The 26,354-nt window shown below is 44.3% G+C and overlaps 1 protein-coding gene across 2 annotated transcripts in view; it reads right to left on the bottom strand.

The window, feature by feature from the left end:
* PCGF1 (polycomb group ring finger 1) overlaps positions 1–26,354 on the bottom strand; it is a 1,514,627-nt gene that overhangs the window by 461,812 nt on the left and 1,026,461 nt on the right. For both annotated transcript variants that reach the window (XM_044064289.1, XM_044064290.1), the window contains exon 6: positions 13,844–13,880. In XM_044064289.1, coding sequence (XP_043920224.1) covers positions 13,844–13,880 — 37 coding nt within the window. The remainder of the gene's footprint in view (positions 1–13,843; positions 13,881–26,354) is intronic.

Below are 26,354 nucleotides of genomic sequence, written 5' to 3'. Positions count from 1 at the left end.
GATGGAACTTATATTCGGCTTTGTTTGAATGATTAGGAAAAAAGACTGGCAGTTCAATAGTTTGATTCATATTAGGTTGAGAATAAACCTTGGGGATGAAGGATGGATTTGTACGAAGGGAAACTCTGTCTCTATGAAAAATCAAGTAAGGAGGTTTGACCGAGTGCTTGCACCTCTGACACTCATCTGGCGGATGTAATGGCTACTACAAAAATAGTCTTCCATGAAAGGAAAGTACAGTTGTGTACACCTACCATAAATGTAGATGTTTGAGTGTCTTCACTGTTGCAGTCATGACTGTAGGGTTCTCCCCTGCCGGCAGGCAGCCCCAGGTCGGCCAGAATCGCAAAGTCTGGGTCCGGCGTCGGCTGTTCAACCATGCTCCCTGACGTCAGAGCGCCAGGAGTACAAAGCTGACAGCCGACGCCATCTTCTCCAGTTTTTCTTGCCCCAGATGTCAAGAGTCCCAAAATGAAAAAGGTCCCATAACCTTTGCAAATACACCTCAGAAGAATGGTGAAAAATGGAAATACACAAAAGTAAAAATAAGAGGGGACAGGAGGGAGGGAAACCCAGACTGCAACAGTGAAGACACTCGAACATCTACATTTATGGTAGGTGTACACAACTGTACTATGTTCATCGTGTTTCACTGTTGCAGTCATGACTGTAGGGTAGAATCCCAAAGCTGAAAGAAAGGGAGGTGGTCATAAAGAGGAAGGGGCGGCTAAAAGGCCCTACAAGACTGCAGAGGCAAAGCCTGCCCTAGACTTAGAGTAGAGAGGAAGATTGTAGTGCTTAGAAAATGTATGCACTGAACTCCAAGTTGCAGCTTCCAAAATATCCTTGGTAGGAACTCCCCTGAGGAACGATGCAGAAGTGGCAGCAGCTCTGGTGGAATGAGTCCGTATACTCCCTGGGATTTGCTTTCCATGGTGAGAATAACAAAATCTGATTCCATGAGCAATCCATTTAGAAATGGTCTGTTTTGAAATGGCTTTACCTTGGGAACTGGAAGCATAAGAAACAAACAATTGTTCTGATTTTCTGATGTCCTTAGTTCTGTTCAGGTAAAAACGTAGCTGTCTGTGTACATCCAAGGAATGTAAGATCCTTTCCCCTTTATTTTGAGGAGTGGGGAAAAAGGTTGGCAAGTGAATAGTTTGATTTAAAGCCACTTTGGAAACCACCTTAGGCATGAAGGCAGGATTAGTCCTCAAAGATACTCTGTCTTGATGAAAAATAATATAAGGTTCCACAGCCATTAGAGCTTGTAACTCCGAAACCCTCCTGGCAGAGGTTAGGGCTAACAGGATGGCTGTCTTCCAAGATAAAAACTTGATGTCAGAAGAAGCAGCAGGCTTAAAAGGAGGCAAGATTAGGTTTTCCAAAACATAGTTGAGATCCCAAGCAGGAATAGGAGGAGATCTAGGAGGTCTTAAGTTCTTAGCTCCTCTGAGAAACTGTCGCACGAGCTGGTGGGAAAAGATGGGAGGGTCTGTATTATAATGAGCAGAAATAACAGAGGCATGTATTTTAATGGAAGAGAAAGAGAGACCCTTATGTAAGAGATCGTAAAGTAAAATTAAAGTAATGTTGGGAAGAAGAGGATCAGAATCCTGAGCCTGCATCCAGGAACAAAATCTTTTCCATTTTCCTGCATAAGATTTTCTAGTGCTAGGACGTCTGGCTTCTAAAATGACATCCATAACGTGCTTGGGCAGTAAAGAAAAAATCAAAGGCCCTGGATTAACCAGGCCGCCAGGCTGAGAGTTCTGACATGAGAGTGTAAAACCTGGCCCTGATGTTGAGACAGAAGGTTCAGAGACTGAGGTAAAATCCAAGGGGGCTCCAGGCATAGGTTTTTTAGAGTTGGATACCAAAACTGCCAAGGCCAATTTGGAGCCAGCAAGATGATCATCTTGGGCTTGTCCTGTTTTACCTTCAATAAAACCCGTGGAAGAAGAGGGAGAGGCGGAAAGGCATATCCCGAGAGGTTCCTCCAACTGAATGACAGGGCGTCCACTCTCCAAGCTTGTGTGTGGAAAATCCTGGCGCAAAAAGTCTGTAGCTGATGATTGAGATGGGATGCAAAGAGGTCTATGTGAGGACATCCCCAGACTGCTGTTATCATCTTGAATATTCAGGTGTCCAGCATCCACTCATGTGGATCCAAAAGATGTCTGCTCAGACTGTCTGCCAGGAAGTTTTGTTTCCCTGGTAGAAACTGAGCCTGAAGATCCAGATTGCAAGATAGAGCTGTGTCCCATAGATCCATGGCTAGTCTGCAAAGGGGGTAGGAATGAGATCCCCCTTGCTTGTTTATGTACCACATAACTGTGGTGTTGTCTGTCCGTATTAACAGTTGTCCTGGTTGTAAAAGATTCCTGAAGGCCAATAGAGCTTTCTGAATGGCTAACATTTCTTTTAAATTGATATGCAGGTGCTTCTGATCCTTTGTCCAAAGGCCCTGCAAACAATTGCCCTGAAAATGGGCTCCCCAAGCATAATCCGAGGCGTCCGTGGTTAGAATCTGAGAGGCAGGAGGCAGACGGAAGGGCTTCCCTTTGTTTAGAGCACATGCCCTGGACCACCAAAGAAATTCCTTTTGAAGGCAAGGAAGAACAGAGATCAGTATGTCTAAACTGTGGCAATGCTGAGACCATACACTTTTTAGGTACCACTGTATTTTCCTCATGTGTAGTCTTGCATATGGTACGAGAAGGATGCAGGAGGCCATGTAACCCAAAGCCTGCAGGAATTTCCTTGCAGATAGACGAGTTAAAGTTGCCAAAGTTCTGAAAGTTGAAGCCAGCTGTAACTGTTTTTCGGAGGTCAGAAATGCCATCTGGGTTGTGGTGTTTAGAAGTGCACCCAGAAAAGTTATCTGTTGCGATGGTGTCAAATTTGACTTTTTTATGTTTACAGAGAATCCCAGGAACTTGAGGAGGTTTTGTACAAATTCTAGATGCTGGAGTAAGACATCTTTGCTGTCTGCCTGAATTAGACAATCGTCCAGATAAGGGTAAATTTGAATTCCCTTGAGTCTGCAGTAAGCTACTACTGGAGCCAGGTATTTGGTGAAGACCCTGGGCGCAATAGATAATCCAAAAGGCAGCGCAGAGAATTGAAAGTGCCTCGATCCGGCTTTGAACCTGAGGTATTTTCTGCGATCCTGCCTGATGGGAATGTGTAAATATGCCTCCTTTAAATCCAAAGTTACCATCCAAGCATTTTTGGACAGCATTGGAAGTAGCTGCTGTAGAGTAAGCATCTTGAATTTTGGAATCTCTAGAAAGGTGTTCAAGACCGACAGATCCAGAATGGGTCTCCATGAGTTTTGCTTCCTTGGGACTAGAAAGAGCCTTGAATAAAACCTTTTCCCTCTCTGAAAGAGGAACCAGTTCTATGGCATTCATAGCCAAAAGAGCTTCCACCTGGTTTAAGGCCTCCGTCCATTGATGTTTTGGAAGGTCTGGCCATCCGCTTAGCCTTGGCAAGGTATGAAAATGGAATGTGTAACCTCTTAAAACCACATCCAAAACCCATTTGTCTTGGGTTATTTGAGTCCAATTTTGATAAAAAAGAGAGTTTTCCTCCGAGAGGGGCTTCCAGGGAAGAAGTTCCTGTAGCCCCACAGAGGGAGTCATTGAGTTTGTTTCCTTTGAGATTGTGACCTGTCCTCTCCTCCCCTAGGGGTGGAAGCAGTCCACTGTCTTGGTCTATAAGCAGCTTGTGATTGAGGCCTCCCTCTGGAACGTCTATATCTACCCCTCTGAGGCCTGTCTGGAGTGGGAAAGGACCAATTTTTTGAAGGCCAATTCCTGCTAAATCTAGGAGGCTGTACTTGTAAGAAATTTTTAACTGTTTGCATTGATTTCGCCTTATCCTCCATCTTTTTAATCACCTCTTCAGCTTTCGATCCAAACAAAACATTAGGCTGAACAGGAGCATCCAATAATTTTGCCTTTACCTGTTCAGGTAAATTTTGTTCCTTTAGCCATGCATGCCTCCTAATGACTGTGCCAGAGGCCGCAGCCCTACAAGAAGCCTCCAAGGCATCAAATCCACAGTGTAAACCATGCTTCCCAACCTGTTCAGTGGCATGCAATAAGTCATGTAATTCCTTATCCTCTGCACAGGCAGAAATGGAAGTAAGCTTTTGTTTTAAGACAGACAATAGAAATTGCTGGCATTTAAACATATGAAACTGACAGTTTAAAGCCCTAATGGACAAAGTAGCAGAAGTGCACACCTTTTTGCCCCATCTTTCTAAGGATCGAGAATCCTTTTCAGTAGGAGTAGGATTTTTGGCAGAAGCGGCCTTAGCTCCCTTAGGACCCTGAGAAATGGTTTCAGGGTCAGCAGAAGGGTTCTTGTATAAAAACTGATGGGAATCAGGAACCCTGTAATATCTATCAGGCTTCACAGGAGCAGGAGGAAAAGAGTCATTGGTTAAGTTAGCCTCCGAAAAGGCATCATCCACAATATCCAAAACAGAAGGAATAGCCAGGGGTCTATGTTGGAGAAGAAGAAATTTCCTCAGCCTTTTCTTGGATTCCGAATACTCCTGTCCTTCCCAGTGGAAATGTTCCCTAATTTCATGCAAAGTTTCCCCAAAAGAGAAATCCTCAGGGGGAGAAGCTGAAGGAATGGATTCTTCAGCATCAGAATCCTCATAAGGAGGGAAAGAATATTCCTGATCCGAAGAAGAAACTGAGGAAACAGAAACCTGATCAGAGGAATCATAAGAAATATCCTGCCTGGGCCTTTTGTCTGGAGGGGGATGAGAACCCCTAATCATAGTAAGTAAATCCTCCGCCATCTTGAGTAACTGTTTCTGTGACTTGGGAGCCGGTTCAGAAGAAGCCTGTGTAGAAGTCTTTGATTTTGAAGGAGTCTTTGCCTTTGGCTTTGCCTTTATTAGTAGCTGAGTAGGCCTGAAAACCCCTTCGGAAGCCGGTACCTGCACAGCGGCTCCGGACCCATCCGAAGGAGCATTGTCCGAAGGTCCTGCAACAGAAATATTTAAAGGCCTGGTTGGCTCCTCATGAGAGTCCGTTTCGGCCATTGGTTCTGAAATGGCCGACGACAGGGGCTACAAAAGCGCCTCACTGACGACGGCCGAACCTGAAGCTGGCTCCGCTTGTGCGCTATCATCAGATTTGGACCTCGGAGACCTGTCTTTATCCTTGCGACGTTTATGAACTCCGGTAGCTGGGACCGTATCCGACGACATTTTGTAGTTAAAGCGCCTACCGAAGTAATGAAAAGAAAAATCGTACCTTCGTTTAATTGTACGTTGATTGAATCTAGCACAAAACTGACAACTAGCTACGTCGTGGTCAGGGCCCAAGCAAGGAATACAGTAAGAATGAAAATCCTTATGAGGTATTTGCTTCCCACATGAAATACAATTAACTTTTTCTGACATCAGAGTGGAGCAAGAAAAAAGTTTCCCCAACGGGGTACTTAGCTTTGAGTGGAGAAGAAAGTCTTCGGACCGAAGTATATCAGTAAAATTCGTCAGGAGTCCGCCGACCGGCAAATGCGAACTGCTATCACCGCATGGCAAGAAAGACTGGAGAAGATGGCGTCGGCTGTCAGCTTTGTACTCCTGGCGCTCTGACGTCAGGGAGCATGGTTGAACAGCCGACGCCGGACCCAGACTTTGGGATTCTGGCCGACCTGGGGCTGCCTGCCGGCAGGGGAGAACCCTACAGTCATGACTGCAACAGTGAAACACGATGAACATCTTTAAATCACAAGTATGTGAAGGTTCAAAAGGTGGTGAGGTAAGTTTTGAAAGAACAAAATTTAGATCCCAGGGAGATATAGGTTCTTGAAAAGGTCGTCTTATCAAGGTAGTGCCTTTTAAAAAAGATTTACACAATCTGTGAGAGCCATAAGATTAGGTTCATGTTGTCCCAAATGAAAATTGGAGATAGCTGCTAGCAGCAGCTGATCTCTGATGAAAAAGTTTGGTTAGAAATTCTAAACTATAATGGGGGCTGTGTATGGATCTGTTCTTAGCCTCGTGCCCAGAGAGAAAATCTTTTTCATTTGCTAGCATACAATTTTCTCGTAGAAGGTTTGTGAGAAGACGTCACGATATGTGTAACTGCAGGGGAAAAATCATGAAGCCTGACTAGGGATAGAAGTGGAGCAGCCATGCTGTCAAGGTGAGGGTGTGGAGACAGGGATGAAACATACTTGACATATGTGTCAGAATGTCTGGTACTGGGCCCAGAGTGAATGGATTGTCCGGAAGGTGAGGCCAGAGAAAGGGGAACCAAATCTAACGAGGCCAGTAAGGAGTGATAAGAATCATTCTGCTTCCCAAGGTCTTTGATCTCTGGATCACTTTCGATATTAGCGGAAAGGGAAGAAAGGCATAAAGAAGTCCTGAGGGCCAATTGTGGACAAGTCTGTCTCTTGGTGTCTCCCCCCGGGGGGGGGGGGTAAGGGAGAAGTAGCTGCTGAATTTGGTGTTCATTGGGGTGGCAAACAGATCGCAGCAAGGCTGTCCCCATTTGTGGAAAATCTGTTCTGTGACTTTCTGATTCAGAGACCACTCGTGAGGCATCAAAATTGCTCTGCTGAGCTTGTCGGCTATCACACTGGTTGTCCCCAGGATATGCGTTGCAACTAGAAAGCGTTGGGAAGATATCGCCCGCTGCCAAACACGAAGTGGCTCTCGACATACAGGGTAGGAGCTGATTCCCCCTTGTTTGTTTATATACCATACCACTGACATATTGTCTGATTAGACTGCTACTGTCCCAAGAGGAAGAAAGTCCTGAAGTGCTTGCAACACTAGTAGCACTGCTGCCATTTCTAGGACATTTGATATGCAAGTGAGCCTTGTGTTCTTGCCATGTGCCTTGAACTGTCCTTCCTAGATAATGCCCCCCTCCCCTATCTGGGAGGCATCCGTGGTCACAGTAGCAACGGGTTGGCGAGGAATGAATGATGTCCCTATCGTTAGCTGAAGGTCCAACGAAGGTCATTTTTGCAAGATTCTGTTATTAAAATGGGATGAGACAGAGGCAGTTGCTTAAGAGACCACTGGGAAAAGAGTAGCCATTGTAGAATTTTCATATGTAGTCTGGCTAGCGGAACTAGAGTTATAGTAGAGGCCATGGTTCCTAGACGTTTGAGCATTGTCTTCGCTTTGACTGTGTTGGGGAAGCAGGCTGTATATTTGTTGTCTTAGATTTTGTATTCTTTCTGAAGGTAGGCAAGCCATCATTGCGACTGTGTCTATTTCTGCGCCTATAAAAGTCACATACTGAGAGGGTGACAAGGCAGACTTTTCCCAGTTTATAGTAATGCCTAGCTGAGTGCAGACTCGGATGGTTGAATACCTTGCTTGTAGAAGTAGGTGCCTGGTGGTGGCAGTCAGGAGCCAGTCATCCAGGTACGGAAACACTTGGAATCCAAGACGTCTCAAGTGAGCTGTTACTATCGCCATGCATTTGATGAACACAGGGCAGAGTATGAAATTGGTAATGACTGGCTCCCAGCCGGAAGTGTAAATGACTCCTTGATGCTCTGTCCATTTTTATGTGGTAGTACACATCTTGGAGGTCTATGGAGCACATCCAATTGTCCTTCCCTAGCAGAGGGAGTATAGACTGCAGTGTTACCATTTGGAACTTGGACTTCTTTGCTGATTCGTTTAACTTGCTGAGATCCAAAATGGACCTCCAGTCCCCTGTTCATTTTGGCACTAAAAAGAATCTGGAGAAAGTTCCAAATCCTATCTGGTCTGCGGGGACGGTTTGGATGACTCTCTTTTGAAGCAACTTTTGGACTTCTATAGTTGCTTGATCCCTGTGACTGGGTGGAACATCTGGGAATTTCTTGGTGGGATGGGGTAGAGAAGAGAAGGGTATAGAGTATCCGCTGGAAATTATTCTTTGTACCCACTTGTCTTGTGTGATGTCATGTCAGGCTTCTGGGTACAAAGATAAGCGACTCCCGACTGGCTCCAGAGAAACGCAGTCAGGCCCCATTTCAGGAGCGCTGATAGGGACGCCCACGAAAGGAATCATGGCCACCCTGGTTTTGTGGACCCCCCCCCCTACCTCTAGGGTGACGTCTACCCTTACTTCCTCCTCCGCTGCCTCTGGAGAAGGAATCACCTTGTGCGTCCGAGATTTCTTGAACCACATTTTCCCACCTCTCTGACCTTTAGGGTATGGTCTAAAAAGGACAGAAAAACGTACTCCCATGGCAGAGAGAGTTTTCACATTTTCCCACCTCTCTAACCCTTAGGGTATGGTCTAGAAAGGACAGAAAAACGTACTCCCATGGCAGAGAAAGTTTTCCCTTCCTGTTCACATCTGGTGATTGCGTTTATTACCTTTGGTCCAAACAGAGAGGAACCATCAAAGGGGGCATTGGTAAATGTAGATTTGAAGGGCTCCACAAAATTACATAAGCGCATCCTGGAGTGTCTAAGGGAAACTCCTGAACCCGCTGCCCTACTTGCTCCATCTGCTGAAATAAACAATGGAGTTCTAGGCACACAACTGAGCAATAACTTTCTCATGGACTCCTTCAGTTAAGTACCTTGGAAAGTATCCCCTAGCTCCTTTACGAGATCTCTCTGAAGCCTAATGAAATGGGTGAGGTAATTCAGCGATCTGAGTGTAAAAGCCGCTGAAGAAAAGATATGCTTGCCGTATCTGTCCACTGTTCAAGACTCCTTGTTCGGTGGGTGGACAGATGAAGTTTCCACTAGTTCCTTCTTTGTGGCTGCTGCCACCATCATGGCATCTACAGGCACACCTTTAGTGAAAAACTCTTTCTCTTTGGGTGTTGGGCCTTCTGGGGACTGGTTCCATGGCATTAGGAGTTTCCCCACTCCTTTCGACTCACTAAATCTAACAGCTCATCGAAAGGCTGAGACACCCAAGAGGCTGAAGGCTGAGACCCAAAAGCCTTCAGGCACACTGACTCCTCATCAGAAGGGGTGATGGTGGGCCAGCTGCCTCTCTGTTTCAGGATCGCTAGGATATCTACGAAGGAGATATCATCAGAGGACGACCTAAGGGACCCTTCTGACTCCTCGAGGTCAGTGTCAGAGGTGATGGACTCATCAGTTGAGTCTACATTGCTTCCTCTCGTAAGTTCTCTTTCGAGGGGGCTCCTCAGAAGGGTATTCTAGGGAGGTCTCAGAAGACTGGGGGCCACCCAATAGGGGCTCCTGAGGCTGTGGGTCTCTGCTGTCAAGAGAGAGAGATGGTGCTGAGACACAGGTCGGAGCTTGAGAGGGAAGAGCATCGGTACCCTTGTGTGGAGCTGAAGACCTAGACAGCACGCTTCTCATCATCTCGAAGGCAGATCTCTCCGGCTCCGAGGACACTCCCAGTTCTGAGGAAGCAGAAGTAGCCCTCGGATCCAGAGCGATCGGCTCCAAGATAGATGAAGGATCTGAGCTTAGCCGAGCCGACGCACTGAGAGGGAGGCTGGGAACCGAAGAAGTTCGGGTCCAAGACAGTGAGTAGGGGTGCTTGAACCGATGGTTCCACAACAAATGGCACTGATCGCTCTGGCTCCGAAGGACCGACATGACTCGGAGGAGGAACAGAGGCAGGTAATATGGCCTTAGATGGCTCCGGAACCAACTGGGTGGAGCCAGCAACAAATCTGCTAATGCCGACAATTTTAAGAGTATAAGCACCATTCTCTTGACATCTTCCCTCAGAAAGGCTCTTGGAGGATCTGGAAGACAAGGTAGGTGATCGAGATCTCTGTAAAATCTGAGATCTGAGAGTAGGGGACACCGGTAATAAATCTCTAGACCAGCTCCGAGTAAGTGTTCAGTAGTCGGCTCCGAAAAACTTGGGTCGAGACTGGAGTGTCAAAGTCAATAACCTCGACCGGCACTGAAGGAAGAGGAGCCGAAGAGGTAGAAGGTTTGTCCAGTTTAGTAATTTTTTGAGGAGGTCCAGATAAAACAGTTGGTGTGGGAGACTGTCTTTTGACCGACTTGACTTTCTCTTTTTTTGAAGAGGGAGACCTGGAATGAGTCGATGAAGAGCTGGCTAAATCCTCCTCAAAGGAAGGTTTAAGGAGACCTTTCAAGATCAATTTGTTCTTCCTTTCCTGGAGAACCCAAGAACTAAAAGTGTGGCAAAAGGTACATGTCTCCTTAAGATGTATGGCTCCTAGGCAGTAAACACAAACACTATGTCAGTCAGTCAGGGACATTTTTTGAGAACATTTAAAACACTCTTTAAAACCCAAAGGTTTATGATCTTTAGATTCTTTAGACATATTGTCACAAAGGCAATCACAAAAAGGGAAACGTAGAGGATGATAGGAAGAGAGAACAACGTCCTCTACTTTAAACGGGCCTAGCCCTGCTCAAGAAAACACTATACACAAGAAAAAACAACCGAGGACTAGGTCTTCTAACTTAAACAGGCCTAGTCCTGCTGAGGAAACAACACACAAGGAAAGGCAAGAGAGGATTAGGTCCTCTAACTTAAATGGGCCTAGCCCTGAAAACGAAGGGAAGGCGAGATAGGAACAAACAAGCAAGCAACCGACAAAAGCTGGAATAGGTCCGGACTAAAAAAACGGACATATGCCCAAGAAAAATTTTAGTACTAACTAGCACACAGAAAAAGGATACCAGAGGGAAAACAAGGCCTGCGGAAGTGACGGCCAACGCTTTGCAACAAGAATTTGCAATAAAAGTTAGAAACACACACTAACTACTACTACTAGGTAACAACTGTAAGTTATTAACTATAAAACTAACTATTATAGTAAAAAAGAACCACAATAACAATTTAGAATAAGCAAAATATTGAACTTCGCCACAGCCAAGAAAGAGAGCACTTGAACTCGTAGACGCGACAAACGAGATCTGGGGATTCTTACTAGTGCACAATGGGATACCTACCTTGCCACGAGCCAGCTGAGAGACACTGAGCTTTGTATTTGGCTCCGGACCCATATGTACGAATGAAGGCGAGATAGGACTACAGAACATCTAACCTTTAAAGCAGGAAAGCTGCACCACCAAGAAAGCATCAGCCTGGGACAGGAATGTGATCTAAAAACTTGAGCAAGAGGGAGTGTATAAATATCTGGGAATTGATGAAGGATCAACAATAAAACAAACAAATGCAAATAAAACTTAGTAAGGAATATTTTAGAAGACTAAAATTAATACTGAAAACAGCGCTAATCTAGGAACAAAGTCCAAGCTATAAACCAATTTGTTCTTCTTCTCTTAACCTCGCAGTTTTGGAGTGACTGACTGGCTCCAAAAGGTACTGGATCGATTGGACTAGAAAACAAGGATGCTTCATGCTTATCAAATGACTTATAAAAGATGCGTGTATACCAAGACTATATATATTCCCCATTTTGAAGGAGGTATGGGCCACCTCAAAATTTATTACAAGTATAGATCTGCAGTTGTAGGTCTGCATACACATCTGTTGACCTCACAAGACCAAAATGGAGTGAAAGTTTTAAAACATGAGGAGAAAAAGTCCAAGAGGACTTCCCTGCTTAGTCTAGCAGAAGCATATCGGTGTCAAGTTGGAATGGAAATCAAACCAAAAGCAGATAAATATCAGGAAGCAACTGAATGTGCCAAAAAAAAAACAAAAGGAATATAAGGTGAAGGATCAGATGAGAAGGCAAAAAATTTGAAAAATGCATAAATATAGTTGCAAGTACAGAAAATTCTTGGAACCACCTCATGATGATCAGGATCGAATGCAGGAATGGTTAAGGAGAGGTGAATTTAATATCAGTGCCCCAAGATAGTGGACTATTTACACATTGGTTTACAAAGTCCATTGAACATGTGGGAGAAACAGACAAATGTAGGTTTTGTAAAACAAAACTGGAAAATAGTTGCACATCTTCCTGCTGGCTGTGATATACTAATGGCTGGACTGTATAATGAAAGACATGTGGCAAAACTGTTGCACTGGGGATTGTGTAAACATAATATTGAAAGCAGCTAAAAAAAACTTTGGAAAAATCAGCCACAAAGTATTATTGAAAATGATGAAGTTCATATCACATGGGATCAACAATTACAAACAGTTCAAAAAATAGATGTGAGAAAAACAGATTCTGTAGTCCATGAAAAGAAGACAAAAGTGCTACTGATCACTGAAACTGCTACACCCAGTGACTACAGTGTCTTACATACAGAGAGAGAGAGACAAAGTCATACAACACCAGGATTTGCAGACAGAAACAAGGGCAATGTGGAGGAAGGATACCCAGACAGTTCCAAGAGTAGTAGAAGCAGTAAGTCTTATAAAAAAGAATTTACAATCGTATTTAGAAATGTTACTGATATATGTAACTCCATATGAATTGCAGGAGTCATTACTGGGCACATTGTGGGTGCTGCGAAGTGCACTTCTGGTTAACATAAAACATTGAAACAATACTAACCGAATGAACTTTAATCATACTTTGACTTAGGAATGGAGTCTGTTCCTGTCATGGTATTAGAAACCCAAAAGACTTGCAGAAATTAAAAAGTGAGACCAATGTAGTTTCTAAAAGCTTTAGTTGCAAAACAGTTTATTTCACACTGTTTCCAAAGCATTTTAAAACAAGTCAACACTCTTACTCATAAATAAAGAGATGCTATCCTTATGCAGCAATGATGGGCAATGGAAGGATATTCTTAACCAAAAGGCAATAGTAAACTGGCGCACTTAGGTCAGGAATCCCCTGTTGCAAGGTACCAGAAGGGCCTGTCATCTGAGCATATTATGTTGGAGGTGTGGAGTAAGGGAAACAAACTATTTATATATGCTCTGGGTCAGTACAAACAGTACAGGAATTTGGGTTACAGTGGGAAAGGCAGAATGGGGGAACCTGAATAAGTCATTCACCGTCATTAACAAATTATTACTTTTGGATCTTGACTAACCTCTTTCTCAAGTGGAAGGTTGGCAATTTAGTATTTGTGACCATCCTCTTTATGGGCTGGAAACCGGGATCGATGGATATGACTGGTACATTATGGAGTTGCTTTAAAAATTCAAAACAAGCCCCGAGATTAAAGAATTTTTAGAACTTTTTTACTGCTTTACCACAATGTTTAGGAGTGCTGTGTTGTGTTATTTACCTATACTAGCTGCTGTTCAACATTTTCTGCAATATGTTTTCATTGTTGTAGCGTACTATCATCTTAGAGAAAACTGTGTTTTTTCTTTACTGTAAAGTTTTACTTTTTTTTGCTCATTTTCCTAGTTGCATTGATTACATTTGTGAACATGTATAATTACTGTGTTTATGGTATTTTGAACGTTATTCAATAAAACAAACAAGCCAAAAAGGGAGACAGAGTGAAAAGAGTAGCCAGTGTAGGTCAGAGAGCTGGAAGAAAATATTAAAAAAATGTAAAAATGTTTTTTGGTGGCACAGTAGTGCAAGAATTAGGACTGCTGCCGCAGAAATTGGTTATCCCATTCGGTTCTCAGCTAGGGTACCCTCTGTGCAAAGTCTACATTTTGTCTGCATCTCTGGGCGGGTTTTCACCAAGTGTTCTGCTTTCCTCACAAATCCCAAGGCAAGGCCATGTATAAACTAGCAGTATCATTAATTCCCCCCAGGTGTGTAAGGAAGTTGTGAGGGGTCTGATGCGTGTTTCCTGTGGTTGAGGGTTTCTCTGTCCTGTTCCCATTAAATGCCAGGACAGGGTTTGGCTCCAGCATGAACCCAGAATAGATAAAGCAGGTATCAGACAATGAATGAATGAAAATGCTTTCAGCTGTGCTCTTAAGACAAAATTTAGCGTAACATAGCAGTTCATATTATTACAGTGTAAAAAAACACTTACCTGCAAAATGTGCTTGTTTTTATCTTTGCCAGAGGAGCTACATAAAAGAATATATATATATATCAGCACAAAATAACTGCAAACATATGAACACAATGCTGCAATGTACACAGACTTTACTCAAGGAAAGTCAAACACCAAAGAAGCATTTACTTCAGAATTCAACAGACACAATCTGAGCTACTACCTTCATAATGTGCCAAGCACCCAGCACACTAACTCACTGTTCAGAAAATAAGGATTCCCACAAATTGGTAAGACCCTTGTTAAAAGGGAAAATACTTCTGTATTTGCATCATTTCTGGGCATAAAAAAATTATGTACTCACAACAATGTTCCATCTGTGTTGCCCATTTGTCATTCTTCCTCAACTGAAGGGTTCGGATCCACTCATCGGATCCGACTTAGCCGCTTTTTCGAGCTTGTGCAACACAAACTCTCGAGCTCCTCGCATAACCATAATGCACTAATCTCCTACCATACCCTCAGATCTTCTTTGCTGACTTTTAAGACTGTATAACATTTAACACATATAAAAAGATAACAGGACAGTATCTGGAGCTCAAATAAAGGAATGTTGGCTCATTTAGCCTCTTCTAATCCTTCCAGAAGTCAAAATGGTAGGGAGTTGGAGGGAGGGAAGTTGAGGAAGAATGAAGATGGACAATACAAATGGAACGTTATGGTGAGTACATAACTTTTTTTTATGTGATGATGTCATTTTTATTCATTTCTTAACTGTTGGGACACAGTTCCCAGCTATCTAAATCCCAGAAGGACTCTAAGGGAAGGATATTTCTGAACACCGCTGAGCTGGAGGCTGCTCTTTCCCTAGACACCAGATCCAATTTGTAATAAGAAATAAGGTATGAGGGGTTAGCCCAAGCTGCATCTGCAGAAACTTCATCCAATGAAAATCTGGATAAAAATACTGAAGACGTTGTCACAGACCTATTACAATGAGCTTTTAGAGGTTCTGGCAAAGACAAACCCAAGTTTTCGTAAACAAATGAAATACAATCAATTAACCATTTGGCTAAAGTTACTTTAGTAACAGGTTTGCCAAATTTTGAATCCAAAAAGTAGACGAGCAATTGATCTGATTTCCTGAAACATTTTTATCTGCATAGGACAAAAATAATGTCTGTGAACATTCAACAGGTGCACATGTACTCTCCTTTGTTTGAAACATTGGGAAAGAAAAGAGAAAGAGAGAGTGAGTTTGATTAATACTGGATTCTGACACCTTAGGAAAAAGGATGGGTTGGTTCATAAGGATACTCTATCCTTGTGATAAAATCAAATAAGGACACTTAGAAGACAGGGCTTGAAGTTCTGAGACTCTTCTAGCAGATGTAATGGCCACTAAAATGACAGTCATCCAGGTTAAAGATTTATTTCACACTTGGGTGATAGTTCAAAGGGAGATTAGGTCAAAGATTTTAAAACCAAATTCAAATTCCACGGGGGACTGGGATCTTTAAAAGGGTTTCTAAGAAGAAAGATTCCCCTTATAAAGGCCTTACAAAGTTTGGAAAAAGCTAAAGATTAATTATTTACTCCAATGTGAAAATAAGAAATGGCAGCTAGTTGTACTTTTATAGTTTTAAGAATTAGCACCTCTGTTGAAAATTGTAGCTAAAAGCCCAAGAACTTTAGGTACGGGTGCTGATAAAGGGTCAAAGTTATTTTGCTGTGCCCAAATAACAAACCTTTTCCATTAACTTCTGTAATTTTTTTCTAGTTGAAACTTTGTGGGAGGATAAAAATGTGGCGGCCAGGGGAGGGCTCACTATCTTGCTATCAGTAGAATGACCATGCGGTTAATTTTAGGCTTAAGATGCCTGGTTGTAAAATATCTGTCAGATGAGACAGAAGGTCCGGAACTGGATCCAGAATCAATGCTGAGCGAAGCAGATGAGGCCAAAGCAAGGGGAACCAAATCTGACAAGGCCAATAAGGAGCAGTGAGGATGACTGTGCTCTTCAATCAAGATTGTTTCTGAAGGAAAGGTGTAGGAGACTGGAGGGCCAATCATGGAGAAGAGCATCTTCCGGTGATTTCCCCCAGTGGGGGGACCAGGGCAAAGAATCTGCTGCACTTGCTGTTGAGGGAAGATGCAGAGAGATCGCAGCAAAGTTGGCCCCACTGACAGAACACCTTTTCCACCAATTTCATGTTGAGTGACCACTCACGAAGTATTAGAATGGATCAGTTTAACTTCTCTGCTATCACGTTGGATTTCCCGGGAATGTGTGCTGCTATAAGAAATCTAGTGGATGACATAGCCCATTGTCACACTCAAAGCTTCTCGACACAGGAGATAACATTTTATTCCTCCTTGTTTGTTGATGTACCAGACCACTGACATATTGTCTGTCTGAACTGCAATGGTTCTGGAAGGAAGTGTGTCTTGGAAGGCCTGGCCTGCAATGCTAGGCGGACTGCTCTAATTACTAGGACAGTGATATGTGTATTGGCCTCTTCAGGGGACCATGTGCCTTGGACCGTCTTTCCCAAGAAGTGCCTCCCCACCTGATCTGGGAAGTGTCTGTGGTGACTATGGCCTTGGGCTGAGGCAGTGTAAAGGGGCAACCTTGCATTATCTGATCGGAGTAAATCCATCAAAGGAGGAAATTTCTGCATGCCCGAGTTATCCTGATTTGGGTGGATAAGGGTTGATGAAGAACAGACCATTGAGCTGCTAGGGTCCACTGAAGAATTCTCTAGTGTTATCTTGACAATGGAACCAAACTACTATAGCAGACATTGACCCAAATGCTTGAAGGATCAATCGAGCTGAAAGAGGGAGGAGTTTTGAATGATCTTTTTGACCTGAAATTGTATGGTTTGTATCCCTGGTAAAGAAAGGAAGGCTGTTAGGAATACTGTGTCAAACAAAGCTCCAATAAACTCTAATATCCAAGTTGGTTCTAGACGAAATTTGTTGTGATTTATGGTAATTCCCAGGTGGAAGCATAATTGGAGTACATACTTCTCTTGCTTTGATCAGATGATGCCTGTCAGACAGGTTATGAGTCAGGAAACACCCGGAATCCCTGAAGTCTCAAATGAGCTGGTACTACTGCCACAGACTTTGTGAACACCCAGGGCCTGTAGTGAGATCAAAGAGCAGAGCTCTGAATTGGAAATGACTGGCTCCCAGCTGAAAGAGTAGGTATCTTCTGGACTGTCTGTTCATTTTTACATGAAAAGTATGCATCCTGAAGATCTATTGAGCACATCCAGTCATACTTGTGCAGAAAGGGCAGAATGGACTGAACTGTGACCATCTGGAACTCAGTGTATTGAACTGACTTGTTCAGATTGCTGAGATCCAAAATGGGTCTCCAGTCCCCTGTTTTCTTTGGCATTAAAAAGAATCTGGAGTAAGTTATAGACTTTCTGGTCTGAGCAGACCTCTTGGATGACTCTTTTCTAGCAGCTTTTTTATTTCTGTTGCTGCTGCTTTCCGCTAACTAGGTGGAACATTGGTAGTTTTGTTTACTGTTAAGGGGGGAGGGAAAAGGGTATTATACATTCTCTGGAAATAATCCTCTGCACACAATGAATCCTTTGTTATCTCTAGCCAGGCTCTCTAGTGCAGAGATAAACTACCTCTGACTGCCTCCAGAGAGCGACAATTGGGTCTCCGTTCAGAAGCGCTGGTAGGATTCATCTGAGAAAGTGTCTCTGGACCTTTGGTTTTGCAGGCCTCCTCTGCCATGCAGGCAGCATCTTCCATTAGTTCCCCCAGGGGCAGAGGGGGTGAACCATCTCCCACATAGATATTGGAAAGGACCTTGGGACTTTCTAAACCACATTTTTCGACCACCTCACTGATTCCTAGAAAAGGAAGAGACAAAAAACATATGCCCACAGCAGACAAGGTCTTACCATCCTGCTCACACCTGAATAATGTATCTTTAACCTTGGGGCCAAATAAAGAACTTTCGTCAAACAGAGCATTGGTGAAGAAAGACTTGAGGGGCTCTGTGAAATCACAGAGGCACATCCAAGCATGCCTCCTAATAGAAATGCCTGAACCCGCCACCCTTGAAGTGTCTTCAGTTACATATGAGACGAGCCTCATGGACGAATTTGAAATAGACTGCAGGGCAGCCAAATGTGAGGCAACATATCTCTCTGCCTCAGAAGTAATGGTCCTGGAAAGGGATTTGATGACTTCTTTAATCAAATCCCACTGGAATCTGTTGAACTGTGCCAAAACAATTCAGCAACTGAAGTGCAAAAGTCTCTGAAGCATATACACGCTTCCTGAATCTGTCCAGCACCCTACACTCCCTGTTATGGGGGGTGGGGGAATGAACAGAGGAATGTAAAGTTGTGTACACTTACCATAAATGTAGATGTTCGAGTGTATTCACTGTTACAGTCATCACACTTGGGTTATATGCCTGCAGGTAGCCCTCAGTTGGCCCGAATACCAGAGTCTTAGTATTTCTGCATCGGATGCTGTCGCTTCTCCCATGACGTCAGGTCATCAGGGGGTATAAAAACAGGCAGCCGATACCATTACATCAGTTTTTCTTGCTCCAAATGTCAGGAGCCCCCAAATAGGGAGCTAGTATATGGTGTGGAAACCACCACCCGTAAAAAGTAAATACCAATAACATTAGAAATAGTTACAGAGAGGAGAGAGAGAAAGATAAGAGAAAAACAGGGGGTTGGAGGGAGGGAAACCAGGACTGCAACAGTCAATACACTCAGACATCTACATTTATGGTAAGTGTACACAACTGTACTATGTTTTTCGTGTTTCACTATTCTAGTCATCACACTTGGGTGGATTCCCAAAAGCTGAGGAAGGGTGGAGGCAGTCAAGAAGAGTTAGGGCTGGCTAGTAGGCCGTGCAAGACTGCTGTAGCAAATCCTGCCCTGGATTGGGAAAAGATAGGCAAGTGGTAACGCTTGGTGAAGGTGTGTACAGAACTTCAGGTTGCAGCTTCCAGAATTATCCCTGACAGGGACTCCCCTGAGAAATGATGTAGAGGTAGAAGTGGCCCGAGTGGAATGTGTTCTGACCCCCTGAGGGGTTGGTTTTCCATGGTGCTTGAAGCAGAAATGGATGCAGTGTGCTATACATTTGGAAATGGTTTGCTTAGAAATGGCCTTGCCCTCTGCCCCTGTTGCAAAGCTGACTAGCAGCTGGTCAGATTTTCTGAAAGGCTTAGTCCTATCAAGGTAGAACCAGAGTTGTCTCTGCAAGTCCAAAGAGTGCAGGATCCTTTCCCCTTTATTCTGAGGATTAGGGAAGAAGGTTGGAAAATGGATGGATTCGTTTAGGGCCACATTGGACACCACCTTAGGCACAAAGGATGGGTTAGTCCTGAGGGAAACCCTGTCAGCATGGAAGATAATAAAGGGTTCCACAGCCATCAGTGACACTCTTCTAGCTGAAGTGATGCCTAGAAGCAAGGCTGTTTTCCAAGAGAGGAATTTTAACTCTGCTGAAGCAGCAGGTTCAAAAGGGGGAAGTGTGAGCTTTTCCAGTAAAAAGTTAAGGTCCCAAGCAGGGTTGGGTGCTCTCCTTGGGACCCTTAAGTTGTTATCCCCTCTCAGGAACTGTTTGATGAGAGGGTGACAAAACAGAGGTGGGCTCAGTATTGTAATGAGCCAAATGGCAGAGGCATGAATCTTAATTGAGGAGAAGGATAGGCCTCTGTGGAGTAGCTCTGCTAGGTAATCCAGGATTACAGATAAGGAGGGCACAGCTGTGTCCTTTCCTTTAGACTGAATCCAAGAACAATATCTTTTCCACTTTTCCACATAGGATTTCCTAGTACAAGGCCTTCTGGCTTCAAGAATGATATCCAGCACCTGTTTACTTAGGGTTGCTGGTGCAGTATTCAAGGAATAAGCCAGGCTGCAAGATTTAAGGTTTGTAATTGTGGATGCAAAATCTGTCCCTCCTGTTGTGACAGCAGGGTAGGGGTCTGGTGTAGGTGCCAGGGTGGCACCATTGTCAGGTTGTGCAGGAGTGGGTACCAGTGCTGGCATGGCCAGTCCGGGGAAATCAGAATTGTCCTTGGCCTGTCTTCTTTTATCTTGAGTAGTACTCTTGAGAGAAGGGGCAGAGGGGGAAAGGCATAAATTGAGGGTTTTTCCCATTGAAAGGATAGGACATCCACTTTCCAGGCAATGCTGTGAGGGTCCCTGGTGCAGAATTTGCTTAATTGGTGGTTTTGAGCGGAGGCAAAGAGTTCCACCTCTGGGGGTCCCCCACCTCTGGATCAGGAGGTTGAAGGTGCTGGGCTCCGATTTCCACTCGTGTGGGTCTAGGCAATTTCTGCTTAAGTCGTCTACCAGTGAATTCTGTTTGCCTGGCAGGAATTGAGCTTGTAGATGGACTTGGTTGTCCAAAGCTGTGCTCCACAGAATCATGGCTAACCTGCAGAGAGGGTAAGAATGGGTTCCCCCCTGCTTGTTTATGTACCACATAACTGTGATGTTGTCTGTTTTTATCAGCAGTTGTCCTGGAAGGATTAGGTATCTGAAAGTTGTCAGAGCATTCTGTACAGCTAGCATCTCCTTTTGATTGATGAATTTGGCTTGGGCTCCAGTGGCCCTGAATACATTTGCCAGCCATGTGGGCCCACCATGTGTAGTCTGATGTGTCTGTAGTTAGGGTTTGGGTGGCATGGGGTACAGTACAATGCAGTCCCTTGTTGTGGTTGCATGCTTCTGCCCATCAAAGGAACTCTGCCCTCAGACAAGGTATGATAGGAATGACTGTTTCCAGGTCCTAAGAATGTTGGCAACAAAGACTTAAGTACCACAGAAGTTTCCTCATATGCAGTCTTGCATATGGAATTAGCAGAATACATGAGGCCATGAACCCTAGGGCTTGCAGTATTTTTCTTGCAGTTAGCTGGGTTCTGGTGGCCATTTGCTTGAAGTAGTCTGCCAGACAGACTTATTTTTCTGAAGTGAGAAATGCCATCTAGGAAGTTGTGTCCAAGCTTGCTCCCAGGAATACAATCTTTTGACTGAGCACCAGCTGTGATTTATTTTCGTTGATGGTGTACCCCAAAGAAGTGAGAAGACCAAGTACAGATAAATTTGGATATTTTTCTGCCTGCAGTATGCAATGGCTGCAGCCAGGCATTTTGTGAATACCCTGGGTGCAGTAGATAAGGCAAAGGGAACTGCAGATAACTGATAATGCATAGATCCTGCCCTGAAACGTAGATATTTCCTGCATGATTCCCTGATGGGGACGTGCAGATAAGTTTCTTTTAAGTCTAGGGTGACTAACCAGGCATCCTTGGCTAGCATAAGGAGACGCTGTTGCGGGGTAAGCATCTTGAATTTTGGGACAACAGGAAGGTGTTGAGAATTGAAAGATCCTGGACTGGGCGCCAAGAGCCCTCTTTCCTGGGTGCCAGGAATAGTCTGGAGTAGAAACCCTGAACCCTTTGTTATACTGGAACTGGCTGAATAGCTCTGATGTTGAGCAGGGAAATAACTTGGTTTTGAGCCTCTGCCCACTGGTATGGAGGAAGGTCTGGAAACCCGCTTGGAGTTGGCAGTGAATAGAAATAAAATTTGTAACCCTGGAATACAATTGTTGAGGACCCATTGGTCCTGAGTGATGGACATCCAGTTTTTTGTATGAAGGGTGAGTTTTCCTCCTAGGGGCACAAGCAATTGGGTAGGGCTGGGAGGTAGAGTTTAGAAGTCATTGTGAACTTTTTCCATAGGGAGGTGGCTTTCCACTCCCTGTTTTACTGGTGGGAGCACTCCATTGCTTAGATTTCTGCATACCCTGAAACTGTAGTCTGGGTGGTCTGTTTCCCCTGGTTCTTGTTTGGGAAGGCCTGGAGGGGGCTGAAAGTACCAGTGTTTTGAAGGGCAATGCCTACTGAATCAAGGTGGTTGCACTTGTAAGAGTTCTTTAACAGTTTGCATAGATTTAGCTTTTTCTTCAATCTTTTTAAGAACAACTTCTGCTTTGGTGCCAAAAAAATGTCCTTATTTAAAGGAGCATCTAGTAATTTGGATTTGACATGATCTGGCAAGGTCTGCTCCTTCAGCCAAGCATGTCTTCTCAGTACACAGCCAGTGACTGCAGCCCTGCAAGATGCTTCTACGGCATCAAAACCACACTGCAAAGTATGCTTACTAACTTGTCTTGCATAATGCATAAGCTCTTGCAAATCTTTATTTTCTGCACAATCTGGAAATATTACCATTTTTTGTTTAATGAGATCCATAATATGTTGCTGGAACTTTAGCATGTGAAACTGGCAATTCAATGCCCTGATAGCAAGAGTTGCAGAGGTATATACCTTCTTACCCCATCTGTCTAAAGCTCTGGAATCCCTGTCCGAAGGGGTAGGATTTGTGGCTGGAGTAGCCTTAATACCTTTAGGTCCCTGGGAAATGATCTCTAGATCAGCAGTAGGATTCTGGAAAAGAAACCTGTGGGATCAGGTAATCTGTAGTACCTGTCAGGTTTCCTAGGGGCCAGAGCTAAGGTGTCTGGAGTAAGACTGGATTCCAAGAAAACATTATCCACAACATCTAGGACAGGGGGGAATAGCTAAAGGCCTGTGCTGAGGTAGCTCTAAAAATTCTCTGAATCTCTTTTTCGACTGAGGATAGTCTTGGTGTTCCCAATGTAAATGCTCTCGTAAAGTATGCAAGGTTTCACCAAAAGACAAATCCTCTGGAGGGGAGGCAGACGAAATGGAGTCCTCTGCATCTGAACCCTCATAGGCAGATAAGGGCATGTCCTGATAATCAGAAAGGTCAGAGTCATCGGACTCCTGGTCTGTAGAATCTGAAGGCAACTGAATTCTTTGTCTCTTAGCAGGGGAAGGCTGGCTTCCCCTAGTTAGCGTTATAAGGTCTTCAGTCATTCTAAGCATTTGTTTTTGTGGCATGGGGGCCTGACGATGCATTTTGGTCGTCGATTTTCTAGGCGTAGTGCATATTCTGGGCCTAAGAAACTCGGTAGTTTTGGCTAAAAAAGTCGTCGGTTTGATTCGAACATTGGTACGTCAGAAAAAGTACAGTTGTGTACACTTACCATAAATGTAGATGTTCGAGTGTATTCACTGTTGCAGTCATTAATTTGGGTAATCTGCTGCCAGGTTGCCCTCAGTCGACCTGATTAAAGTCTTGGGTCCTGCATCGGTTGCTGTCCCTTCTTCCATGACATCAGGTCGTCAGGGGTATAAAAAGTACAGTTTTGTACCTACCACAAATGTAGATGTTCAAGTGGTTATGCTGCTGCAGTCATCACACTTGGGTTATCCTGCTGTCAGGAGGTCCCGCAGTCGGCCTGAATTCCAAAGCCTTGGTCCGGCGTCGGTTGCCATCGCTTCTTCCCTGACGTCAGTGCGGCAGGGGTATAAAAGAGGCAGCCGACGCCATTTTCTTCAGTTTTTTTTGCCCCAGATGTCAGGTGCCCCAAACTAAGAAGGCAAAATAAGAAGCTTGCAAAACATACCTTAGTGCAAAACAATGGTACTAGTTGTAAGCAAATACACCATATAGACATGCATCCCAAAGGTAGAAGTACATGGAGGTATAAGAAAAGCCTTGTTAGGAAGAGGGGATGGAGGGAGGGTAACCTGGACTACAGCAGCATAACCACTCAAACATCTACATTTATGGTCGGTACAAAACTGTACTATGTTCATCGTGCTATGCTGCTGCAGTCATCACACTTGGGTAGAGTCCCAAAGCTATGGTTGGGTGGTATGAGCTAAACTGGGTTAGGTGCAGCTAAGATGCCCTGCAGAACTGCAGTGGCAAACCCAGCTCTGGTTTTTGAGTACAGAGGAAGGTGGTAATGCTTGGTGAAGGTGTGCACTGAACTCCAGGTAGCTGCCTCCAGAATGTACTTTGTTGGGACTCCTCGGAGGAAGGCTGCTGAGGTTGCTGTAGCCCTGGTAGAGTGAGACCTAATACTAGCAGGCACTGCTTTCCCGTGGTGTGAGTAGCAAAAGTGGATGCAATGTGCTATCTATTTGGAGATGGTCTGTTTTGAAATAGCCTTTCCATCTGAACCTGGTGCATAGGATACAAGGAGTTGGTCAGATTTTCTGAAGGCCTTTGTCCTGTCCAAATAGTAACGTAACTGTCTGTGAATGTCCAAAGAGTAAAGGAGTCTTTCTCCTTTATTCTGTGGGTTTGGATAAAAGGTGGGCAAGTGTATGGTCTGATTGAGAGCCACACTGGATACTACCTTTGGCATGAAAGAAGGGTTGGTGCGTAAAGATACTCTGTCCTGATGGAAAATGATGAAAGGTTCCACTGCCATAAGTGCCTGCAGTTCTGAGACTCTGCGTGCTGAGGTGATAGCCAGCAGCAGGGCTGTCTTCCATGACAAGTATTGAAGCTCTGCTGTAAAGGCTGGTTCGAAAGGAGGAAGTGTTAACTTTTCCAGAACAAAATTTAGATCCCAAGTTGGGAGTAGGTGGTTTTCTGGGGGGTCTTATATTTTTTGCCCCTCTGAGAAACTGCCTTAGCAAAGGATGAGAGAAAAAGTACAGTTGTGTACACCTAACATAAATGTAGATGTTCGAGTGTCTTCACTGTTGCAGTCATGACTGTAAGGTTCTTCCCTGCCGGCAGGCAGTCCTCGGTCGGCCAGAATCCCAAAGTCTGGGTCCGGCGTCAGCTGTTCAACCATGCTCCCTGACGTCAGAGCGCCAGGAGTGCAAAGCTGACAGCTGACGCCATCTTCTCCAGTTTTTCTTGCCCCAGATGTCAGGAGTCCCAAAATGAGAAAGGTCCCATATCCTTTGCAAATACACCTCAGAAGAATGGTGAAAAAAGGAACCACACAAAAGTAAAAATAAGAGGGGACAGGAGGGAGGGAAACCCAGACTGCAACAGTGAAGACACTCGAACATCTACATTTATGGTAGGTGTACACAACTGTACTATGTTCATCGTGTTTCACTGTTGCAGTCATGACTGTAGGGTAGAATCCCAAAGCTGAAAGAAAGGGAGGTGGTCATAAAGAAGAAGGGGCGGCTAAAAGGCCCTGCAAGACTGCAGAGGCAAAGCCTGCCCTAGACTTAGAGTAGAGAGGAAGATTGTAGTGCTTAGAAAATGTATGCACTGAACTCCAAGTTGCAGCTTCCAAAATGTCTTTGGTAGGAACTCCCCTGAGGAAGGCCGCAGAAGTGGCAGCAGCTCTGGTGGAATGTGTCCATATACTCCCTGGGATTTGCTTTCCATGGTGAGAATAACAAAATCTGATTCCATGTGCAATCCATTTAGAAATGGTCTGTTTTGAAATGGCTTTACCTTGGGAACTTGAAGCATAAGAAACAAACAATTGTTCTGATTTTCTGATGTCCTTGGTTCTGTCCAGGTAAAAACGTAGTTGTCTGTGTACATCCAAGGAATGTAAGATCCTTTCCCCTTTATTTTGAGGAGTGGGGAAAAAAGTTGGCAAGTGGATAGTTTGATTTAAAGCCACTTTGGAAACCACCTTAGGCATGAAGGTAGGATTAGTCCTCAAAGACACCCTGTCTTGATGAAAAATAATATAAGGTTCCACAGTCATAAGAGTTTGTAACTCTGAAACTCTCCTGGCAGAGGTTAGGGCTAACAGGATAGCTGTCTTCCAAGATAAAAACTTGATGTCAGAAGAGGCAGCAGGCTCAAAAGGAGGCAAAGTTAGTTTTTCCAAAACATAGTTGAGATCCCAAGCAGGAATGGGAGGAGATCTAGGAGGTCTTAAGTTCTTAGCTCCTCTGAGAAACTGTCTCATGAGCTGGTGGGAAAAGATTGGAGGGTCTGTATTATAATGGGCAGAAATAGCAGAGACATGTATCTTAATGGAAGAGAAAGAGAGACCCTTATGTAAGAGATCTGTCAAGTAAAGTAAAATTAAAGGAATGTTCGGAAGAAAAGGATCAGAATCCTGAGCCTGCATCCAGGAACAAAATCTTTTCCATTTTCCTGCATAAGATTTTCCAGTGCTAGGACGTCTGGCTTCTAAAATGACATCCATAACCTGCTTGGGTAGGAAAGAAGAAATCAAAGGCCCTGGATTAACCAGGCCGCCAGGCTGAGAGTTCTGACATGAGAGTGTAGAACCTGACCCTGATGTTGGGACAGAAGGTTCGGAGACCTAGGTAAAACCCAAGGGGGCTCCAGACATAGGTTTTTTTTAGAGTTGGGTACCAAAACAGTCGAGGCCAACTTGGGGCCAGCAAGATTATCATCTTGGGCTTGTCCTGTTTTATCTTTAATAATACCCGTGGAAGAAGAGGAAGAGGCGGAAAGGCATATCCCGAGAGGTTCCTCCAACTGAATGATAGGGCATTCACTTTCCAAGCTTCTTTGTGGAAGGTCCCGGTGCAAAAATTCTGTAGTTGATGATTGAGATGGGATGCAAAGAGGTCTATGTGAGGACATCCCCAGACTGCTGTTATCATCCTGAATATTTTGGTGTCCAGCATCCACTCGTGTGGATCCGAAAGGTTTCTGCTCAGACTGTCTGCCAGGAAGTTTAGCTTCC

This window comes from Protopterus annectens, chromosome 2.part2 (genome assembly GCF_019279795.1).
Source record: "Protopterus annectens isolate FY-2018-M chromosome 2.part2, PAN1.0, whole genome shotgun sequence".
Classification (NCBI taxonomy): Eukaryota; Metazoa; Chordata; order Ceratodontiformes; family Protopteridae; genus Protopterus; species Protopterus annectens.
This window is presented reverse-complemented; position numbering and strand designations above follow the sequence as displayed.